At 40.5% G+C, this 20,901-nt stretch overlaps 2 protein-coding genes and 2 non-coding genes across 5 annotated transcripts in view; all 4 read right to left on the bottom strand.

The window, feature by feature from the left end:
- Window positions 1–9,214: 9,214 nt before the first annotated feature.
- On the bottom strand, window positions 9,215–11,677 carry tomm20a (translocase of outer mitochondrial membrane 20). The gene is made up of 5 exons (XM_020921358.2): window positions 11,492–11,677; window positions 11,139–11,185; window positions 10,974–11,055; window positions 10,251–10,393; window positions 9,215–9,696 (listed from the first exon to the last, which is right to left on the bottom strand). Exons 1-5 carry the CDS (start codon window positions 11,613–11,615, stop codon window positions 9,652–9,654), a joined length of 441 nt encoding a protein of 146 aa, XP_020777017.1. The 5' UTR covers window positions 11,616–11,677; the 3' UTR covers window positions 9,215–9,651.
- Window positions 10,071–10,200, bottom strand: LOC129411657 (small nucleolar RNA SNORA14). Its single transcript, XR_008633403.1, has one exon. It is a non-coding gene; the product is annotated as a small nucleolar RNA SNORA14 (small nucleolar RNA).
- On the bottom strand, window positions 10,503–10,631 carry LOC129411656 (small nucleolar RNA SNORA14). The gene has a single exon (XR_008633402.1). It is a non-coding gene; the product is annotated as a small nucleolar RNA SNORA14 (small nucleolar RNA).
- A 589-nt stretch (window positions 11,678–12,266) lies between the features above and the next one.
- arid4b (AT-rich interaction domain 4B) overlaps window positions 12,267–20,901 on the bottom strand; it is a 62,833-nt gene continuing 54,198 nt past the window's right edge. Inside the window, exons 17-24 of one of the 2 annotated variants that reach the window (XM_055162389.1) lie at window positions 18,691–18,873; window positions 17,418–17,502; window positions 17,153–17,345; window positions 15,904–17,082; window positions 15,724–15,831; window positions 15,338–15,565; window positions 14,747–14,893; window positions 12,267–14,441 (exon numbers count right to left, since the gene is read on the bottom strand). In XM_055162389.1, coding sequence (XP_055018364.1) covers window positions 14,296–14,441; window positions 14,747–14,893; window positions 15,338–15,565; window positions 15,724–15,831; window positions 15,904–17,082; window positions 17,153–17,345; window positions 17,418–17,502; window positions 18,691–18,873 — 2,269 coding nt within the window. In that variant the 3' untranslated portion in view covers window positions 12,267–14,295. The remainder of the gene's footprint in view (window positions 14,442–14,746; window positions 14,894–15,337; window positions 15,566–15,723; window positions 15,832–15,903; window positions 17,083–17,152; window positions 17,346–17,417; window positions 17,503–18,690; window positions 18,874–20,901) is intronic. The other variant, XM_055162390.1, reaches the window with a different exon arrangement.

Below are 20,901 nucleotides of genomic sequence, written 5' to 3'. Positions count from 1 at the left end.
TACCACATGGTCTGACAGTGAAGCTATGTATTAATATTACATGACTGTATATGTGCACCACTCTTGCCCTGGTACAGCTGAGAAAGCAAAGTGAAAGTGCATTCTTACGGAGGCCCCAATGCACACTTCACCACACATTTAGGTTGGAACTCCCCCTCTGCCTGCTTCCTCTCCAGCACTTCATACACCCACACCCACTGGCTTCCTGTGCACAACATCTCCAAAAGGTCTAGAAGAAAATGTTCACTGTGAAATGCGCAGGGAAAACATTTGATGATGAAGCTATTTTTCCTTCACATGTACACATTTAATGAATCATAATATTTTTGCATAGTTTTTCCATAGCTTTGGGTTTTTTGTTGTTGTTGTTGTTTTTTACCACATTACAATGCAACCAATGCAGATGTGTGTCCAGAAAATAACCACAACCAGAGCACCATTCTAATTATATTAAGACTGGTGTTAACTAATGGTAACTAATAGAACATTTCTCATAGATTTTCTGAAAAAAAAAAAAAAATACTAGGCATTAAAAGGCATAATGCAAGCTAAAAATAACATATTTAAACTCAAAATTCAGCTATTTCAAAACAAAATAACATTACGATTTATGACGTTTCAGAATTACCACAAAGCTGTTTGGCTCCTATAAGCTTTTACTCCGGCTGATGCCACCTAGTGACTCCACTCAATTTAATTTCTCTCCAGTGACTAGGTCAGGAATCAGAATACAATAGACGGTTTGCAAGAACCCCGGAAGTGCGAATCCGGGCACCAGCCAATCAGCGAAGAGCCATATATTCTGTGTTGGTAAAGATTCCCGAGATCAGTGATTTAAGAACAAAGAAACAAAGAACATGTTTAGTGAATTTTATCAAGGGGAAAGACGTTATTGCCCCTCTTCCTATGGGATTTGGGAAAAGCTTAATATACCAGTTTGCCCTGTTAGCAGCACATTACCTACATCACGACCAAATAGCAGCGTTTGGTTAAATTATAAAAATACCGGCCTAACGTCAAGCAAACAAATTCTAATGCTGTGAGGTCAGACAGTTTCCACTAAATGAAACCGGCTGTTAAATCAGGCTAATAAGCTTTAACACTGTCTTCAAAATGTCTATGGGAAAAGTGTACAGGACTTTTACTTTCAGAACTTGACCATGTTGAAATAACCCAGATTTGCATCCACAGCTTTCCATTGTTCTCTGTTAACAAACCAACAGTTGTTCATGTGAAGTAATATAACACAAGCCTTAAATAGTCACCAGACATTGAGACATTTAAGAACAAATTCCAGTTGTCGCTCCATAGCAAAGCTCTACATTATTTACAGCCACCATCACCACTGCCTGCCCCTCCCTCTGCACTGCATCCATGTAGCAAGAACCAGGGCAAAGGCAAAGCACGCCACCTGCTCGCCCTCCTCTTGTCGCCTGGGTTGAAAATACAGTATGGGGCCAGGGCTCTTAACAATGGGGAAGTCTGTCACGCGGCTCCCTTCCCTTAATCTCCCCCGACATAGCTTCAGAGGGCTGGGATTTGCTACAAGTCAATGCAAGAATGGTCCTGCAGTGTGTATGCAAAACAAGCATGTACTTTCAAAGTCAGCGTGAGACAGGAAGACACCTCACACATAGAAAAAAAACATAGTACAAAAGTGAGTGAAGCTAACCCTTTCTTCACCTCATGATCTGTGTATCTTCCTCTTTTCGCTGGTAAAAAAAAAAACCCTGACAGGAAGAAGGCTCAAAGTGTTGTTTTTGCTTTTGTATTTTTAAATTTAGCTCAAAATATACAGTGTGGGGAAGCGCGTGATGTGACGAAAGTGTTACTGGGCCAATGTGTCAACGTTTGATGGTGTTAGAAAATTGAAATTTGTAAAAAACAGAAGTGGAAACAAAGAAGTAAAGATATCAACTGTTATGAATGACTGTCATGCCACTTTCAGTCAGTAGATGGAGTCACGAGTTACAAAACACAAAAATGAGGTGAAGCATGTGTTATTGGTGAAGTATGATATAGTTTTTGTGTGGGTGATTTAAAAATAGTAAACACAGAAGTTGAGACAAGGCAACAATGATATCAGCTATTGAATGAACGAATGGTTTTCATACCACTTTGTGCCACTAGATGGAGTCACAAATTACAACAAGAAAAGCACTCAGAAAGCGCAGACCTCCGCCAAGGACTAACCCCATTTTTTATAAATTGTGATAAAATCAGTCTTCTGGATCAGATCTGGATCAGCCTTTGGAATATGAAAGAGGATCCCATTGTCCATCCCTGAGTCAAATTTCATGGGGTTTGGTCAATAATTAACCGAGATATTGAGAAACAAAATTTTTGGCCCCATTTACCACAATGTTAACTAAAATTTCAAAGTGATCCAGAATCCAGGATTTCTTCTGGATCACCCCCAAAATGAAATCAGTTCTTCCTTTTCACATTTCCAACAAATCCTGAAAATTCATCAAAATCGGTCCATAACTTTTTGTTGCTAACAGACAAACAAACAAACAAACAAACAGACAAACACCGGCAAAAACATAACCTCCTTGGCGGAGGTAATAAAAGGAGTGTTAGTAAGTATCTCAATAAACAAAGCACCAAACGATATGAATTGTTATCAATAGTTGTCATAAAAGTGAACAAAAGGCATATCACACTCAGATGGTGGATCTCCGAAAGCTTTTTTAAAATTTTTAAATAACGTTTCGGCAAAAAAAGTCTTCGTCAGATATTTTTCTTGCTTTGGACTACAGCAAGAAAGCAACAAAAAGATCTGACGAAGGCTTTTTTTTTTTTTTTTTTTTTGCCGAAACGTTACTTAAAATTAAAAACAGCTTTTGGACATCGGACATTTTTTCACTTTTATTTTGCTGTCCCTTGCATTTGCACCTCCACAAGAACTTTGGTGTTCGTTTTCTGTTTCATTTGAATCAATAGCTGTCATACCACTGTCTGTCACTAGATGGAGTCACGAGTCACATGAATAGACACACAAGAGAAGGTTTGTTATGAATACACAATTAGGTGAAGAATAAGACCAGATAAAGCTGTTACGTAGACATAATACATTTGTTATGATAGTGTTTTAAAATCACCAACATACAGTATAGAATATAACTGATACAGGAAAATCTGTTTTTATTCAATCCATGAGTGAGACATCATCATAGAGCCATATTTTCACAGTTTGTCCTTGTGTTTTGCTGCATGTTTTGCTGTAGCCTCCTCCCTCTTTGTTAGAAGTCTACTGTACGTTGTCATGGAGAGGCCAGGGCCACAGAAATATGAGCTGCTCTCAGGCCTTTGCCAAGAACCATAATAAAGACCGCTGCTCCCTTCTGCACTGCCACTTGTGTGTACCGCAGCAACACGATATATTAATTACCCCGAGCTAGCAAGTGCGCCTCCGTGTCATTCACCAGTGAGGGCAAGAAAACGATGCGATAGAAGAAAAATTTCCAAGGCACGTCCTAAAAATAAAGCAGGACTGTACGTGCCCGGGGTATTAACTTCCACTCTGATGACCCATTTTTCCATCTCAAAGGGTCTGCGGTGGTTATAAAAAAGGAGAAGCAAAGAGGGGGGAGCAGCCAGTGCAGCCAATCACGTGAATTTAAAGCAGGCTACAAATCCTGGTGGAGTTGTGCTGTTCTGTGGTTGGGGCGATGCCTTACTGTCATCTGTTTTTCCATTTCCTCCCTGCTGCTGCTTCTCTCTAATTTAACATATTCTACCGCAGTGGGCTTCCTCCAGCTTGTGTCCAAGAGCGGCTTGTTTACATTCAGTGTGTGTGAACCAGATTAAAGACTAAACCAGGGCTAGAACCGAATTTACCCCAAATTACCCAAAATAGGACCATGTAATTCCAAATATAGGTCAATATATGGTCTTAGGTCATACCCACAAAATCTGTATTAAACTTTTAATTTGCTAAAATGTATGCTTTTTTATATTCCATTACATCTAGTCGTAACTCTTGACTCCATGTAGAGGTTGATCGCAATTTAGCGGTTATTGTCATACTTAATGAGGCTGTGAAACATCCATAGTTTTATGGTTAACATCAAACATACAGTTACATTTTGTTGCCTATACCTAATGAACTTGATGAACTGGATATAACAGTTGTGTAATAGTTGTGTAATTCTGGCACTGCAGCATGTGTGAACTGTTCTACATGGTTGCGTAGTTGTAACTCATGACTCCATCTAGTGTAAGAAAAGGGTATTACAATTATTTGCACGTTAAAGAAAAAAGTAAACATTTTCCCCCATGTATTTAAGCAAAATGTGTCTCACTTCAGTACAGATATATTGTAAAAAGCAGCAGTAAAAATCAGACCACATGTCCGCTGTATACTGTTTTCATCAAAATGTATTGTCCAAAAATCAGTTGTTAGTTTTCTGAGATCTCAAAACTCCACATTGGTCTTTGAAAGTCATGAAAAGCACTTCTAAACTCATCGCGGAGAATAACTAGGATGCTCAGAATGCATAAGGTCGGTGAGGAATAACTTTGGACAAACAATTAAAAAATTAACTAGTTCTGTTTTTCACATTTTGAACACAAAAAATCAAATTATAATCAGGTACAGTGTCTTCAAGATATTCAACAACGCTGTACCTCCTGTCATGTTATCTACTCTCCCTGTTATTATCTTTTGTGATGTTGCATAGTTTTCCCCCAGGTGCCTTTTGTCTACGTCGCAGCTTGTTTACATTCTGAGTGAGTACAGATGTGGGTGTGGTGGACTGCCTCCCTCGAAACAGCCATTCACCTCCCAGTTGCAGTAATGACATCCAGCCACATATCTTCTCATCACTAGATCCACGATAAGCTGGAAATCCAATACTATGCCTTAACGCTTGGGTAGACAGTCTTCGTTTAGTCTGCCCTGGTCAAACATTAAAAAAAATGCATGAAACTAGGCTGCTGCAATTGCTTAAAGGACCTATTGTGCTGTTTTCTGATCTATGATATAATGTTAATGTTTCCTTTGTTGTGCCTTTGTGATGCCATGTGGTAATACAAGACATGCTCCACTGTGTTTTTAAACTCCATACACCTTTACTAGAATAATTTGGATGATTTCAGCCTTGGAATTGCCTATCTCTACTGAACAAAAGGTAAAAAGTAGCTGTTAAACTTGAAAACTACATGACATTACAAGGAGAAATAGAGTATTTTTAGATTTGGAGATATAAATAGTGTAATAACAATGGATTGCTCAAGCATGTGTGTGTGTTTTGACAAGGTAACAACATTCTATCATGTCTTAAAACTTATAAGAATCAATTTTGGGTAATAGGACCTAAATACTAATGCTAAAATATATTGTTTGAAGTCTACCTGTTTATACCAAATAGTGGCTTGGATTTAAACTAATAAATAAATGCCATAAATCTGAGTTGCACCAAAATAAAAGTATGTGTGTGCTAAAATAGTGGTGTGGTTTGCAGAAGCCAGCAAATGTACCACAGTGTTTTCAATACAAACAACCTTAATGTCGCTTTCTACCAATGAAATCACGAGTTACAAATAGGTCATAACTGAGCTTAATGCCAAGTAAAAGTTTGCATGATTTATTTCACTAAATCACAGTGGATATATGGACTTAAGATGTTAATTTGTTTTCATTTTGTCCTGGTTTCAGCTTGAAGTTTGCCTTATTTAGTTGTGGATTTCTGTGTTAACCTCTACGCCTATTTGTTACCCAGTTTAGAGCTGCGTTGGTGTTCTTTTGGGTAAATTTTCCTCCATTTACAAAAGATTGCACTTGTGTAATACATTTCCGAAAACAAACACTTGGACATTTGTGCTGTAATGACCAGGACAGAGGGAGGAAAGAGGAGATTGTGGAGACTGGTGCAGAGCGGGGTTGCAGCTACGTGGAGCTGCCATAGCAACCACTTATAACAGAGCTATTTCTGTCCTCTTTCAACTCCCAAACACAGCTGCTCCTATAGAACACTCTCATCCTGCTCTAGACATACAATCTGTGTTTATAACATGTACAGCAAGCTTTGTCAGACGCACTAAAGACGAGTTTAAAGCTTCGGCAATTGGTTTTAATATTAGCTTTTTCCCAACTTTACTTTGTGAAAATTTTTAACAGTACCAGATGTAACTGAGCGCTTTATATCAGATATTAGAATGAAGATGTTTTTTGTAAAAGACACAACTGAATGCCATCTGGATATTATCACTTTTTGACCTGAGAACAAAGGAATACATCTGCAAGTCGAGTTTACCGATAATTTATACCACCATTCCTTTTTATTATTGCCATTAATGGTTATTGTGGGCACATTATGTTGTCGAGCCATTGGTTTCTGAGTGATGAAAAATTAGCACAGTTGGCATAGGAATTAACAAAACACAATATTCAGTCCTCAAACTGCTGTCTACAATCAAGAAGCTGAAACCCAATATTAAAGGAAACCATACAATGTTGAAAGTCTACTGACTAATATGACCTTTTAACAGAGTTGGTGGTCCACTTCCATCTCAATTCTGTATATTTTGCCAATGTGTCGCTGGGCAAGACAATTCATCCTCACTGACAACACTGCAGTGAGGCTGGCTGATACAAAAGGGACATTCTGCTAATGTAATCTTGTTTTATTGCTACCATTATATTGTATAGCAAAACTAATCTTGATAATGCATCAGCCTATTGTTCTAATATCTTGCAGATCCAATTGCTTTTGTGCATAATTTGTGTTGACAAGCATTTCAATAATGATTTCAACAGAGTCATTACAACTCTCCCCGAACATTTGACAGAAATCCATGCAAACAGATTACACTGGCAGATCAAGCCCCCTGCGCTGTGTCTTGGGGCCATGGTGTTGGCTCCAATAACAGGCTATTTCCTGAAAGTCTAATAAAGAAACAGGGTTCACACATTATTACCAAAAAAGATTAGAAACCGTTAAAAAGCCACCCTAAGGAGCACGTGGATTTTCGTATTTGCTGCAGGCACCACCGCCATTGTTATTGCTGTCAGCCGTGAGCTTCCAGCCATTCACTTCTTGTCCTTTACGCATTACTTAGGCCGGAGCAACAGCGCCCCCTACTGCACAGATACGAAAAGGTCACGTGTTTTGGTGCTAAATTCAGCCACAAGGAGCTGACTCATACTGCATTTGATGAGGCTCAAACGTAGCAGGAGTGCAATTAAAGTAATGACATTAATTTAAAAGAACAGTTGTTAACGCTGTTTTGTTTCTATTATTATAGTCCCCATTATCAAGAACACAGGAGGTGAATGTGATTAAAACTAATACTTCTGCTGTGTCATCCTCAAAGGCAAAGCAAAGAGGGTTATGGCCACTTGGCTTGCATATTAATGATAGCCCTAAACTTTTTAGTTCATTTTATTTTGTGGATTACAGTTGATTTGTGAATTTAATTTCAGATCAATAAAATATATAGGCTATCTGTTATCATATTTATGGCCTACCCTCTCATATTTCTAATCGAATAATGTGTCTGACAGCTGTCTAGAGCAGGCACATTCAAGAGAAGCATTGTACGTACACCCTGAACGGAAACAGAGAGTTTATTTTTTATTTTTTTGTCATGCTATCACACTGTACATTGACCCACATGGATATATGGCTGGATAAGAATATATCAGTGATCCAAACACGTAACTAGATCATATAGAAAATACATATTCTCTTGATTTGATCTAGACATCAGTAATATGTGATTCCTATAAGTAGCGGTGGTTTACATGCAGCCACATTTACCTTGTTGATTTTTTAATTAGCCTGAAATTTGTTCCATTCAACAATACACCAATATTTCAATTTGTAAGTACTTTTTAAAGACACCATGTAACATTTCTGGTGGAGATCTTGCTTGCTTGCTTCCATGGAGATCGTACTGCTTTGGTTTCAGGTCAGATCTGGAGCAATTGAAACACCTCTAATTGAACAATAATAACATCTCTCTAGTGATAGACCCCCACTGGAAAGGTTACACAGTGCACCTTTAACCGTGGTCAGTGTAAAAAACCAATTCGACCTTTACTCGTCCAAACCCTATAAACCAGACCAGCTGGAGACCTGTTCCAGTGACCCAGTCTGCCATGCTCTAGCCCCACTGGCATCACCTGTGCACACATTAATAACAGAACCAGGCCAATGGTCCACAGTTTGGTTCAAGGACCAGCTTAACCTGGGATGCCGTTATTCTCCTTCTCCTCCTCCTCTCCCCATAGGACATATTACCAACAAGACATAGTACAGCAGGCTAGACTCCCCCTTTCTTTCTAAATGAGCGCATAACTGGAAAAATGGTACACTGTCCTCCATTTAGTCCTCACTCGACATTTCTGGGCCGCCGTTCAATTTTCATTTTTCACTCCAAATGTAGAAAAACTATTCGCCCACTGCTCCTGTTTCCTGGCAACAACCACTGAGGCGTTTTTTTGTTTTTTTTTCTAGTTGGGCCGTAGAGACCTTTAGAAAAACAGCTGCAGACAGGATAAAAATAATTACGGCTCTATTTGTCTTCCAAGAGACACACTTTCGGACCAAACTTACTCCCTTTTCCCTGTTCAAGCTGCTCTACTTGCACTGGCACTCACAATGAAGCCATTCTAAATATTCTGAACCATGTATAAAATTATATGCATTGACATATGGACTGGAGTGAAAAAGGAAAAAAAATATAGTAAACGCAATTACACAACTGCAAATGTACAATAGAGAGATTGTACTAGCAACGCATGTCATATACCATATACAGTCAACACATTACAACCCTGCATGCCAGCACACCAAAAAAGTATTGATTTCCTTGCAAGCAAAAGAGCTTTCCTTTCAAATCTGACTTTTTATATTACATATGTAGTACATCTACTTTGTTCCATCCATGAAAAAGTCAGACATCCTGTATAAATAAGTGGGATGAGAGATTAAACCCTAAATGCTGTGCAGGAAAACGTAAGTAGGACATGTGTTCACCCTAACATTGCAATGGGAAATAAAAATATAAAAAATTTGGTATTTAGTTTAACTTTTTTTTTTTAAACACCATTTTCATTGCTAGATTGAGACGTCTCGGGGCTTATCTCTGTGCCATACACTGTACAATTTTCCATTACCAGAATTCTCCACAATTGAAAGTTAGTGTGTTAAAATATTCCATGCAATACTACTGCCCCCTGCTGGTGAAAATGAACGAGTTGCAGTTGGGTTTGTACGCGTTTTATTTCATGTTTTTCACCATGAGTAGATATGCAAGAGACTATTGGTTATAAAAATAACATTTAACAAAGTAACGAATGAACAACAAGTGCGATCTTAAACACAAACTCAGAAACACAAACTACAAACTGTTGACACCATAATCAGAGTTTCATTATCCCTAAAGCTTCCCCAATTATAATTAATTTTAGTACAAAATAAATAAATTGAAGGTGGTAAATTAGTCATCTTTTGTTGGATTGTAGGACTGTGAAACCATCCCCAAAGTGTCTAAATGTCATGAAGTTCGGAGTGAAACATCAGATGAAGACTTGTCCAAAACTTGGCTGGTTCAGTCCACCTCAGTCACAGCAGTGACCTAAGCAGTACTCATTCAGAAAGGTCTAAAATCCCTTTATGGAATATTAATAACACTATCTCATCATTCAACGTCATCTTCTGATAAAGACTGGGCGCTGATGATACGCTGCAAAACACAAACAAACATTAAACAGTCTGCAACTTAAAGTACCAAAAAGATTTGGTTTTTCATACATTTCATCAGAAATGATGAAATGTAAGCACTTGTGTAAAATCTTTGCATCACTTTAGTTTAACACTTCAAAGTAAGTTTGAGGATGGACAGAAAATAACAGATCAGAGTTGGTTGTACAAAAGTGTGGCTAGCAGCTAAGCCTGTGCAAAGAGAAAAAACACATTCCCACTTCTTAAAAAAACTTCCCTGAACTTCCTACAATCTCATTACAAATTCATTAGTTACAAGTTACTAATTAATATGAAGCAATTTCAAAAGGAGACTACATTCAATTAAAAAACAAGGACATACTATTAAATTTAAGATATTGTCTTAGGGGTGAAATAGCCGAGAGCAACTAGCATGCCTCCAAGCTTTGGAATCCTACATTTTTTGTTGCACCCTTTCTTGTCCCAGAGGCAGAGGAGAGACACTGGGGGGTTTTCAAGAATGCATTATGCATACTGTATATAAAAAAAAAAAGTATTAAACACAGATAAACTCACCTGGCTGATGCTGGGGAGCTTTGTGAGCAGCATCTGGAAGACTGGAGGGGGCAGGGTCTGCTGAAGGACCTGGAGGAGCTGCTGTGGCTGCCCACATACTGCGATGGCATTGGTCAGGTGGTCTACACCCTTCTCAAATTCACCTGAGAAAGGACATTACAGTGAGTATATAAACATAAGGCGTACATGCATACAGTAACGTAAGGGGAACTTATGACAGACAATACAGAGAAAATAAGAGGAAAAAGTAATAAATGTCTTAGAGGTGAAATAGCAAAGAGTCATGGTATTTACTCTCAGCTTTGGAGTTCTAAGTTTACTGTTGCATCCTTTCTTGTCCCAGGGACTATTGAAGTGACTGAGGGGTTTTCAAGGATGCCACGTGTAATTCAATTCAACATTCAGACCTCATGGCAACTTTTCTAGGCCACCATAAAAGATTATTGGGCATTTCACCTGTGTGTTCTCCACTTTTGTTTACTTAAACAGTGTTGTGTGTTGCAATTTGAAGTCACACACACTGTTTATTTAATATGTTGTTTGGTCTATTTTCTGTCATTGCGTGAAGTCGGGTTGTGACATTTTACTACAGTTTTCGTCATGAACACGTGACTGACTGAATGGCCCATTCACTAGAGAACAAATGCATGTAGATAATAATAACTGATAATGTTTAAATACTGCACATAACTAAAAGCATTTAATCCACAGAGCAGAGCTGACCTTGTGACAACAGCTCTTCACCAAGCTGGATCTCCTCCAGGAAGAACTTCTGAACAGCTTCGGCGTCTTTGAGGTCGGGGAGCTTCAAAGTCAAAGACAAATTTTAAGTATTTGGTCAATATAAATCACCACGTACTCATTAAAACACGTCTTTGACCTACATACCTTTGCCAGTCCAGACCTCTCCGCGGAACTTTTCTGTTTTCTTCGCCCTGTGACAGAAATTGAACATAATGTGACTTCTGTGAATTTTGTAACCGTGACACACATGTGATTGAAATTAGCATTGAGCTAATAGCATGTGGCGGCTATTCAAGAATTACATTTTTGGGACTGTTCTTATATCATAATATCCAACAAAGCATGTATAGATGATGAAAGCTAATTAACAGGTCCACATAAAATCGTGTTTATCTCGTCGTCCTTGATCACTGTAATGCTAACGTGCTGCTGCTACATAACCACAGCTAATGCTAGGCTCTCTTCCTTCTCCAGGGTGAATGACGTTAGCTACTCACGTTCACGTAGTTTTTGCTTGAAGTCTGGATCACTCCGTCGCTTTCTGTCAAAGTATATACAATACGCAACAAATACGACCCCACATACCCCGGCGACAATCGCACTCGTCTTGCCGCTCATCATCACTCAAACTCCTCATGAGCTACAGGCTAAAGCTAACACGAAGCGGCGAGGGGGGCGGAACCGGATGCACGTGACACGTGACCGAGGTATGACGTATTTCCGTCTGAAGTTTTTATTATTTATATTTTTTACCTTTGTATTTGGTCATTTATTTGCTATCTATGACAAGTGCGAAATGTCAATGTTAAAACAAAATGTTAAAATGAAACTAATTTTTGTATAATCAAAGTATAAACACGAGGACACTGTGAATGCATTTAGGGCTGCAACCATTAATACACTTTATTTGTAAATATTTTCTTTCTAATAGCCTTTGGTTATATTTCAACCTTTATTTTGTTACAACTGATGTAAATACCTCTACGTACTCTACAGTGTTTTCCGTTGTCTCTTGTACTGACAAGATGGAATGTGGCCATTGGGCCAATTCTAGCATATTTACATTGTATGTTCATTAATATGCATCGTTTCTTAAATAAGTAAAAATCTAAATAGTTGTTTGACTAGTTGTCAACTAAAATAATTGTTAGTTGCAGCCCTAGCATCATTGCACCATTTTGTTTTATTTTAGGACAAAGTCTTAACAATCAATGTTTGTTGCAGCATTTGAAACGTGTTATTATTCCCAGTGACTACTGGCAGACACAAGACTTCACAAACTATGGCATTTTATTCAAACAGAAGCTTCTGCTTTGCTTACATTTTTACAATAAATTACACATGACCATCATGAGATGAGCCTAATAAATACTATTAAGCATTGTCCAAAAAGCTCCTTTACTTTCACTTAAACATAGCATCAGACCATTCTCCATTTACAGCGTCATACAACTGTTTAGGCCATGTACATGTCAGAAAATAGGTTAGCCCAACCAAAACATTCTTCTTACAAGCAGAAAACAAAACACAAAACAAATGCAAAACCTAAACTTGAAAGGAACAAAAGTATGGAAAAGGCGGAAAAGTAAATGAACTAAGTAACTAAAGAAAACGGGACAAACATGCGGTAACCCTCTGTATTTACACTTAAACTACAGTTAAAACCGTAAAACTGTCTTTACAGAAAAGTACATGTTATTAACAGTGCAAGATATTAAATAGCTTGACTCAAAACACTTCTCAATATACAAATGTATAACAAAAGCATACAATTACATACAAGTGCCGAACAAAAAAACATTACTTCGGGGCAGTATCATACAGTAGGGAGTCTGTACATAGGAAACACTGGAGATGTCTTCAGAAATGTACACACATACATCACTTTTTGATATAAATGCACATTTTACATTAACTCTACTCTGGTCTTAGCACATACATAGAGAGACCCCAGATTTTTGGTAGGGACTGATGAAAAAAAGAACTGATCGGAAATGTGGTGAGAAGATAATATATGGGGGAAAACTGAAACTGGTTCGGTATTAATCAGTGATGATTTAAAATGATTTAAAATTAAGTTAATGTTGTTTTGGTAACACTGTGCATTTTATTTTATGGAGTTAATGTTGTGTTTTGAAGGTAAAATGATCCAGTTGAAATGTTACCAATTTCTCTTTGAAAATAAAGAGACAATTGGACTTGAGATGAAAACATGATGAAATAAGTAGATATAGATTTGATGACATTTGCTATGGTTAATAGAAATGTGGTTGTTACTGAATCTTCAAACTATAAACGTGCAGAAAATGCCAACCAATCCCAACAATATATACGATCTGTATAAGTATCTATAGCAGAATTACCTGACAATTCATGATGTTGTCTAGCGGCTCTTACCAAATGGCCATTCATAAAACTCATGTGATAGACTGCATTTTAAAAAAATCTACACATAAGTGCCATCGACAACCACACACCAAAAACCCTGGAGTTATGAGACCAATGCATTGAACTTTGCACATTTGTACTGCAGCTTTACCCAAGTCATGAGTCCTCAGTAGTCGATTACAGACGATCCAGTTTGTTTAAATTCAGAATTGTTAAATATAGCCTGTCAGACTCATTCATACAGCATTCTTCAGTCTTTGTAAGAGACATTTGTCCAGGAAACCCTATGATTTGGGAAAGTGCTGTCCTTTCTCAAAGTGCCCCATGAACAAGAACAAGAAGGCACTACAGTTTCATTCCTAATATTCGTTTTGTCTGTGGGTGTGCGATGATTTAAAATCCTATCCATAAACAATGATAAGACTCAATGGGAGCATACAGGAGCACAGTCCTGTACTTTGGCCATTAAAAGTTGAACCACAGGAGAGGTTTTTCCAATGAGTGGACAGAGAAACGTGGCTTTGTTACACTGAGGTTGCCCTTGATGCCAATAATAAAAGGAGAGCACCAGCCCCCCATGTGAACACAGAGCACATCCCTAACCTCTACAACTTTATCAAATCAAATTATTGCTTGAAAAAAACTATTCTTATAAATGTTTAATTACGGAGAGTGAAAAAACAAATTGTTTTTTTTTTTTTGACAAATTGAATCCCATACACAATCTTCATAAAAGTGCACTTAAGTGCCATTAGCTTGCCAAGAAACAGTTGTCAATAGAAAATAGTGCTTGTTTGTTGTTTTTTGTCTCTGGTCTGGTTTTTGTGCCCCAGTAGTTACAGTTTGTACTTGTCAGTCTTGTTGGGTGCTGGTTAAGTGCTTAAGTGCAGTGTCTCCGGTGTGGGACGTCCTGTCACCTACACTCCACTGAGACCCCAGAAGTTTGAGAGGATGAGGAGGAGACGGGCGGGTCCGCTAACGTTAGCATCACCGCCGCTGTGAGTGAGCTGGAGGAGGGAGAGGAGGAAGATGAGGAGGACGAGCAAGCCGCCACAGCACCTGGAAATAACAAACAGAAAATCATTTCACATCTAGAAAATATGTCCAAACAACTGTAATTGCTGTATTTGGAAGACAAAGTGCAAATAACTGTTGTTTAACTAAAGTTTAACATTTTCTCTTTCATTTTTGTCACATTACACATCAGTTTGCCCCTTTATTGCATAATTTAAGTCTGTCAAAACCTGCCCATGTCTGAACAGTCTGAAAGAAATCAGATTACTCACATCAAATATTTGGTTTAATTATAAACACAGTTTCTATAGAGTTCCTGCTTATCTAAGTTACTATGAATTTTTACTTACTTTCCCGTTCTTTCTTTTTCATGCGTTTCCTTCGTCGGTCGATGGAGGCCACCTCAGACTTGAGCGAGAGGTAGTGGTTCCTGATGTCCTGCAGCTTCTCCTGAAGAAATGAAATCCTCTCCAGACTGCTCATCTTCTCCAGATCAGCTACAAACACAACAGGTACAAGGTTAGGCACAGTTATGAGCATTTCATATTTATAGCCAATGAAGTAAATCAGATTTAGGTTTCTTAGGCCTTGCTAATAAAACAAACCAAAAATAATAATACATATTTAAAAAACTGTGTGACAGAATAGCTTGCAGACATCATTGGCTGATGCCTCTTCAATTGACAGATCTACACAGCCAATACGGGGTAATGTAAGCACATGGTATAGGATATTCATTATTTAACCAATTTTGTTGCTGCTATATCAACCAGCACAACTGAATTGGCCCAAGTCTGGTGAGGTATATTTAACAAAATATCAATAAATATGTTAACTTTTTAAAATAAACTATCCAAATTTAATTCAAACAAGGAAAAACATAAAAACTTGTACTGCAGTATTTCAAATTTGCAAACCTCCAACCATATAACTTCACTTACACATCTGGAAGCTCCACTTGTAGACCCGTGGCGATCTCCCGTGGTGATGGTGCTCCCTCTGGTGGTGGGAGTGGTCAGTGTCACCCTGCTTGTGGTATTTATGGCTGGATGGAGGAGAGCGCCCGGGACACTTGGGTGAAACTGCAGCCTTCACATCCGATGTGGGATTTTTGGAGGCGGTTGGTTTGGCTTCACTAACACACTGGTCTTCACTGTCACTGCTATTGGCTGCAGAGGAGAAGAAAACAGAGCATTTACCAAATTTACACTTCCAACACACTGTGCAGTCTCTTAAAGTAATAATAGTGAGGTGAATGCAGTGAGCTCTGCTCCTTCTGAAATATGAATGGCCTGAGATGGTAGCTGAATGGACGATCAGATGTTACCTGTTTTCCTGTTCTTTTTGGGAGGCACGCCGAGGCTCTTTCGGTTTGGCTTGTGTTTCTTTGAGGCTCCGGGCTGAGAGTCTTTCTGCCGTTTCTGACTCACTGGTGCTAAAAATGAAGAGAGTTTAGAGACAGTGAGAGAGAAGAATTATACTCACTCTGAAAATGGGATGTTCTTACCTTTGGGTTTCTGCTCGCTCTCCTGCTGACTGCTGCTGCTCAGCTCCAGGCTGCAGCTGCTGCTGCTGTTACAGGACAGACTGGGGTCAAAAGGTTTGGAGGGGGAGCCCGCCCCCTCGTCCTGAGGCAGGTCCTGCTCTCCGCCCAGACTCTCCACTTCCACAGTGCTGCTGTCGGACTCACTGCGGCCAGGGCCCTCCTCTGCGGGGACACCAGGGGGCAGTGGAGCAGAGGCTGGCTCCTGGGGCAGGGCGGGGGGAGTGACGGGGCGAGGTGAGGGGGGTTGAGCGGGTCCTGAATCCTCCACTGCACTGCCCCCTCCTGAAGCAGATCCCGGGGTGGAGGGGGGCGTGTTCAGGACAGAGTTACTGCCGCTGCTCGGAAACTCCGGTTTGTCCAAGTCCATCTGCTCCTCTGACACCTCATCCTCCGGTCCACCCTCAGGATCCTGGGGCCCATCCAGGCAGGACGGGACGGGGGGCGGAGGGGGGCTGGCTGCCTCTGTGTCCGAGTCAGAAAACAGCTCTTTCAGAGTCTTTTTTGGCCATTGGGCCTGGATACTGGACCACACGTCTTTTTGGCCCTTAGAGCGCACAGCAGGACGCTCCTCTGAGCTTGGAGACGTCTTGGGCCTCTTCTCTGGGATCTCCCAGAACCCAGACTGGCGTGCCTTGTTCTTCTCCTTCATACCGTTGTACTTCTTTGAGGGGGGACCTTTGGTTTTGGGGCGGCCGCGCTCGCTGCTCTCTGGCTGGACATCTGTGTTTTCGTCCTCTGAGCTGCTGCTGTCCCCTCCTGGAACCGGTCTGTCCTGTTTACGGGGGGCTGTCCCAGGGAGCCAGTCCGCGCTCCTCGTGCTGCGGGTCTTCGCTTTAGTGTGACTTTTGGGGGTCCGCTCCAGCACCCCGTCAGACTTCCTTTTCCTACCGGTCACTTCTGGCTCAGTGTCATTCTGGTTCCTTCTCTTCACAGTGTCGGTGACCTCTGACCCCACAGCATCCTGGGACTTCCCTGGTGCAGGGGCAGGTTTGGCGCCCTCAGGAGGGGCTCCTGCCTCCCAGCGCTCTGCTGTGGGACAGGTCTCTGAATGGCCCTTCCTGCCCCGCCCCGGCCGCTCCTCCTCCGGGCGCCCTGCCTCCTCTTCCTCACGCTCACTCTCATCTGTCGACATTTCCGACGCTGTAAAGAAACAAACTCTTTTAGTCACAGCACAAACCAATAGCCCCTTCACATCACAAGTGCTCATTACCTTGCAGCCCATTGAGGATAGATGTGATTTCTATGGCCTTGGCTGCAGACTGCTGATTCACTCTGTCCTCGCTGTCGTCCATTTTGGAGAAGACGTCCTGACTCAGACATTTGGAACGAGGGCCACGACTCAAGCCCAGACCCTCCCTTTGATTGAGCCGCTCCAATCTGTCCCGCTCCCTCTCGCCCTTATTCTGTTTGTAAAACCACAGTCAGTACATCAAGTCCAATCGCTTTTCAAAGAACCCTTCTCAAAACCCTGTTACCTTTATTTTCCTGCGATGCTTTATTTTGGTTACATTCTTATTCGCTGGCCGTAAAATCTTGTCTGCTTTGACCCATTCATCATATCTAAAAGGCAGGTACAGAGAACAGGATTTTATCATTACTCAGTTCACAATATAAGCCACATGAAGCACATCTAAGCTTTTCACACTACCCAGTTGTCTCAAATCCACCAGACACATAATTAGCCTCGACAGCAAAGAAGGCAGTGGTAATATGAGGAAAGACAAACCTTTACAATGGAGAAACAATAGTACACCAACCACCACACAAATTATAGTCAACATAGTTCCCACAGAAGCAAAGGGCAGAGGGTCAAATGAGGAGAAGTGAAAGATTCACAACAGCACACACAACAGACAATGCAGAGAACAGCCCTGTGCCTTGTATAAAGGGCTAAAGGACACACCACAACAGTTAAGACAATGAGAAACGCTGTGTATAAACTGATTTCTCTAGTTGGTTCCCTGACTGAGTCTACCCTGACCCACGAGGAGGGGGGAGAGGGTTGAGAGGTAAAGGTGAGTGTAGCTGGCCCTTTAAATATCCAAGAAGTCTTTGACATTAGTAGATTCATTTAAGAAGACTGGATAATGAGAATGTTAACGCAAATTCACAGCTTTGATTAATTGTTTCAAAGCTCTGGTTTAAGAGACAGACAGGGGATTCAGTCTTGTTTCCACTGAAGCAGTAAGACATGGCCTGGGTCAATACGTTTTCATTTAAACTGGTGCAGTGCGCCCCAAATGTACTGTCCTCAACCAATTTAGAGACAGTCCAGAGCCAAGGGGCCAACAGAGTTTTAGCAAACAATGGACTGGGTCAATTTGGAAAATGAAAAAGTTTGACGCAAAGAAGAAAACATCTCAAGGGACGTATGCTTTCATGTTTGGTATTTAATTAAATTGCAGTCATTGTTATTTCTTCTATAGAACTATATATACTATAATTACTTATAATTTTGAATTAGTTATGCCATGGGCAAATGTATCTAGCAGAGGTTCCAGAGGCTTTAACAGAACCTAAACTGTGTCAAAGGGACAGTCCGTGCCGTACCCTCCAGTGGAAACAAGACTTCAGGTCTAGAGGGAGCTGAGGAAAGACTAGTTCAGTTTGACCACTAGATGGCCTTGTTTGAGATCAGAGGGAGAGGATGTGCTGCGTGGCTGCAGGGATCGCTCTGTGAGCTGAGGTTAACAGATGTAGTTTTAGGTGATTGTGGAGTTAGGTGGTTCTCCCCAGGCCCTGTCTTACCTGATGTTCCAGCCACAGTAGTGCACCAGGTAGAGCACCTGTCCCCCCTCCACGTCTGCCTCTTTCACAGTGGCCTGGTACGTCTTCAGAGAGCGGCCTCGCCCATACCTCACCTGCACCTTCATCCCCGGGGGGTAACACTCAAACTCCTCCCCCTCCTCCCCCTCCTGACTGCTGTCATCCCTGCAAGAAAAACAGTTCAGCACTTCCTGGCCCTAGGCTGAAGTCACCAGACCACAGCCCCCGCCCCCCACCCACTATCTCATCTCTCTACTCTCACCTGTCTTAAATTAGCAACATTGTCTGTGTTAAGACTTAATTAGCTTTCCATAAGCCTCAAAACTAATATAAGCTTCACCTAAACCAGTCAAAAGAAAACAACATGGAGAATAAACAAAAGTAAAATTAATATCTGTTCATGGCAAAAAATATCTTATGGTAATTGTATCATCAGCCTCTCACAACACACTCAATCCCACTCACTCACACAATATAGAAAAAGCCACAAGGGGGAGCCAGTGAGCGCCAGAGGGAAGGTGCATTGCCAGTACAGTACAGGCCATAGAAGGCACAGGGTCAGGTTAGCACAGCAAAGCATGCCTTGGCAAGCAGAGCAGCTGGTCTACAAAGAGTTAAAAAGAGGAGCACAGATGTAATGTCCGATTTGGTCCGGTGCCACAACAAACAGCTGCAAAACAGAGCCCCTCTCAAGCCTAACACAACCTTCCTTCTTTTGAACAGTACATTTTAAACAAACTATTGTCAAAAACTGTCGCCAAAAGCACCAAAACCCAAGCCACTATTTCAGTACAATACAAACTACATCATGGCTTTTGTGCAACGAAACTGCACTGAGTCACAAATCACAATAAACTCTAAACTTATTTTTATTTGAATTGTTTATGTAGTGATGGGCTTTATGCTTAGTGACGGGCTTTATGCTCACAATTTTCATTTGATTTGCTTATAATTCTTTTGGGCTTTGTACCTACCAGTATATATTATTTTTAAGTGACAAATTTCGCTTTTATCAGGTTGGACAGTTCAGATGGAAGTTTTCTGCGAGAGCGGTGTTCGTTCACTTGACCTGTGATGCTCATGTGCTTTTAGTCGGATGCTGGAAATACACTCATCTGTTTGTGACTCAGTGTTTGAGCAAAAAAAATAAATAAATAAAAAATAACAACAGATGTGGCTTAGTTCTTTAAAGCTTTTTTGGCACTTGATACAAAATATCTCGATTCAATCCATCTCATATATTGACTTAGACAAACTTTATTGATCCACAGGGGAAATTATTTGGACACAGTAGCTCACATATCATAATATATTACAATAATAAATTCACCAATTCCACCAATAAACCGTCCCTGCCACCAGAATTCCCATTTCTTGAGCATATGACAAGATGCAAATTCGGCTTGGAAAGAATTTACAATTTATCCAACACCACATGAAAGCAGCATAAAGCCAGCTGCTGTTTATGAATTTCACACTTTACTGTGCCTGGTTAACTGTCACTCCCTCGGCACATGATGAGGCTGGCCAATAGTTGCAGTGGATGTGGATAGTGTGTTTCAGCTTAGAGCTGTATTAAACAGAAAAGCACCGAATCACAGTACAACAATTGCAACATCATCAACAACACAGCAGATTGCAACAAGAATGAGATCATGATTTGATTTTAATCGCCGTACCACTCAATGTGGTTAGTGTGTAGGAAAGTGTACTTCAAGTCAGTGCACTAATACCAACAGAACCTTCTCGGAGTCCAGGCCTGATCCAGACTGAAGCTGTAAACCTCAAACACGACGATAGAATCAGAGAAAGTTATTATCAGATCATTATCAGCGCAAGGGCCCGTCTGAACACCAAACACCAAACTCAGGCTCCGGCAGCAGTGAGTGTGAGATACTGAGATCAGGAGGATTCAGTCACAGAGTCTGTCTATCGTCACCATCACACCAGCCTCAGGACAGCGATGCTCGCAGTCTAATACAAACTCAAATGAAGCACAAAGCGAGATCAAACTATGTAAAAGGGAGTCTGGAGTAGTAGTTTTTGTGACAGTTCAATATTCTGATGTGCAACTGAATTGAAACATTATTACATTACACAACATATCGGACACAAGGGCCGCTGCAAGATGTGTCCTAATTGAATCAAAATTGCAATCTAAAAGCAATTAGCAAATCACAAAAAATGCAAATA

Source organism: Boleophthalmus pectinirostris, unplaced genomic scaffold (genome assembly GCF_026225935.1).
Source record: "Boleophthalmus pectinirostris isolate CB_2022bp ecotype Guang Dong unplaced genomic scaffold, ASM2622593v1 HiC_scaffold_5, whole genome shotgun sequence".
NCBI lineage: Eukaryota > Metazoa > Chordata > Actinopteri > Gobiiformes > Gobiidae > Boleophthalmus > Boleophthalmus pectinirostris.
The sequence above is the reverse complement of the archived record's forward strand: the minus strand, read 5'-3'. Positions and strand labels throughout refer to the sequence as shown.

What these genes read in the sequence shown, in the direction of transcription:
- tomm20a (XM_020921358.2), bottom strand. Translation starts at nt 11,615, where the DNA reads ATGATGAGCGGCAAGACGAGTGCGATTGTCGCCGGGGTATGTGGGGTC. An exon ending in CAAGCAAAAACTACGTGAAC is followed by an intron (nt 11,186 to 11,491) that starts GTGAGTAGCTAA and finishes TTTCTGTCACAG; the next exon opens with GGCGAAGAAAACAGAAAAGT. An exon ending in AGCTCCCCAGCATCAGCCAG is followed by an intron (nt 9,697 to 10,250) that starts GTGAGTTTATCT and finishes TGTGTTTTGCAG; the next exon opens with CGTATCATCAGCGCCCAGTC.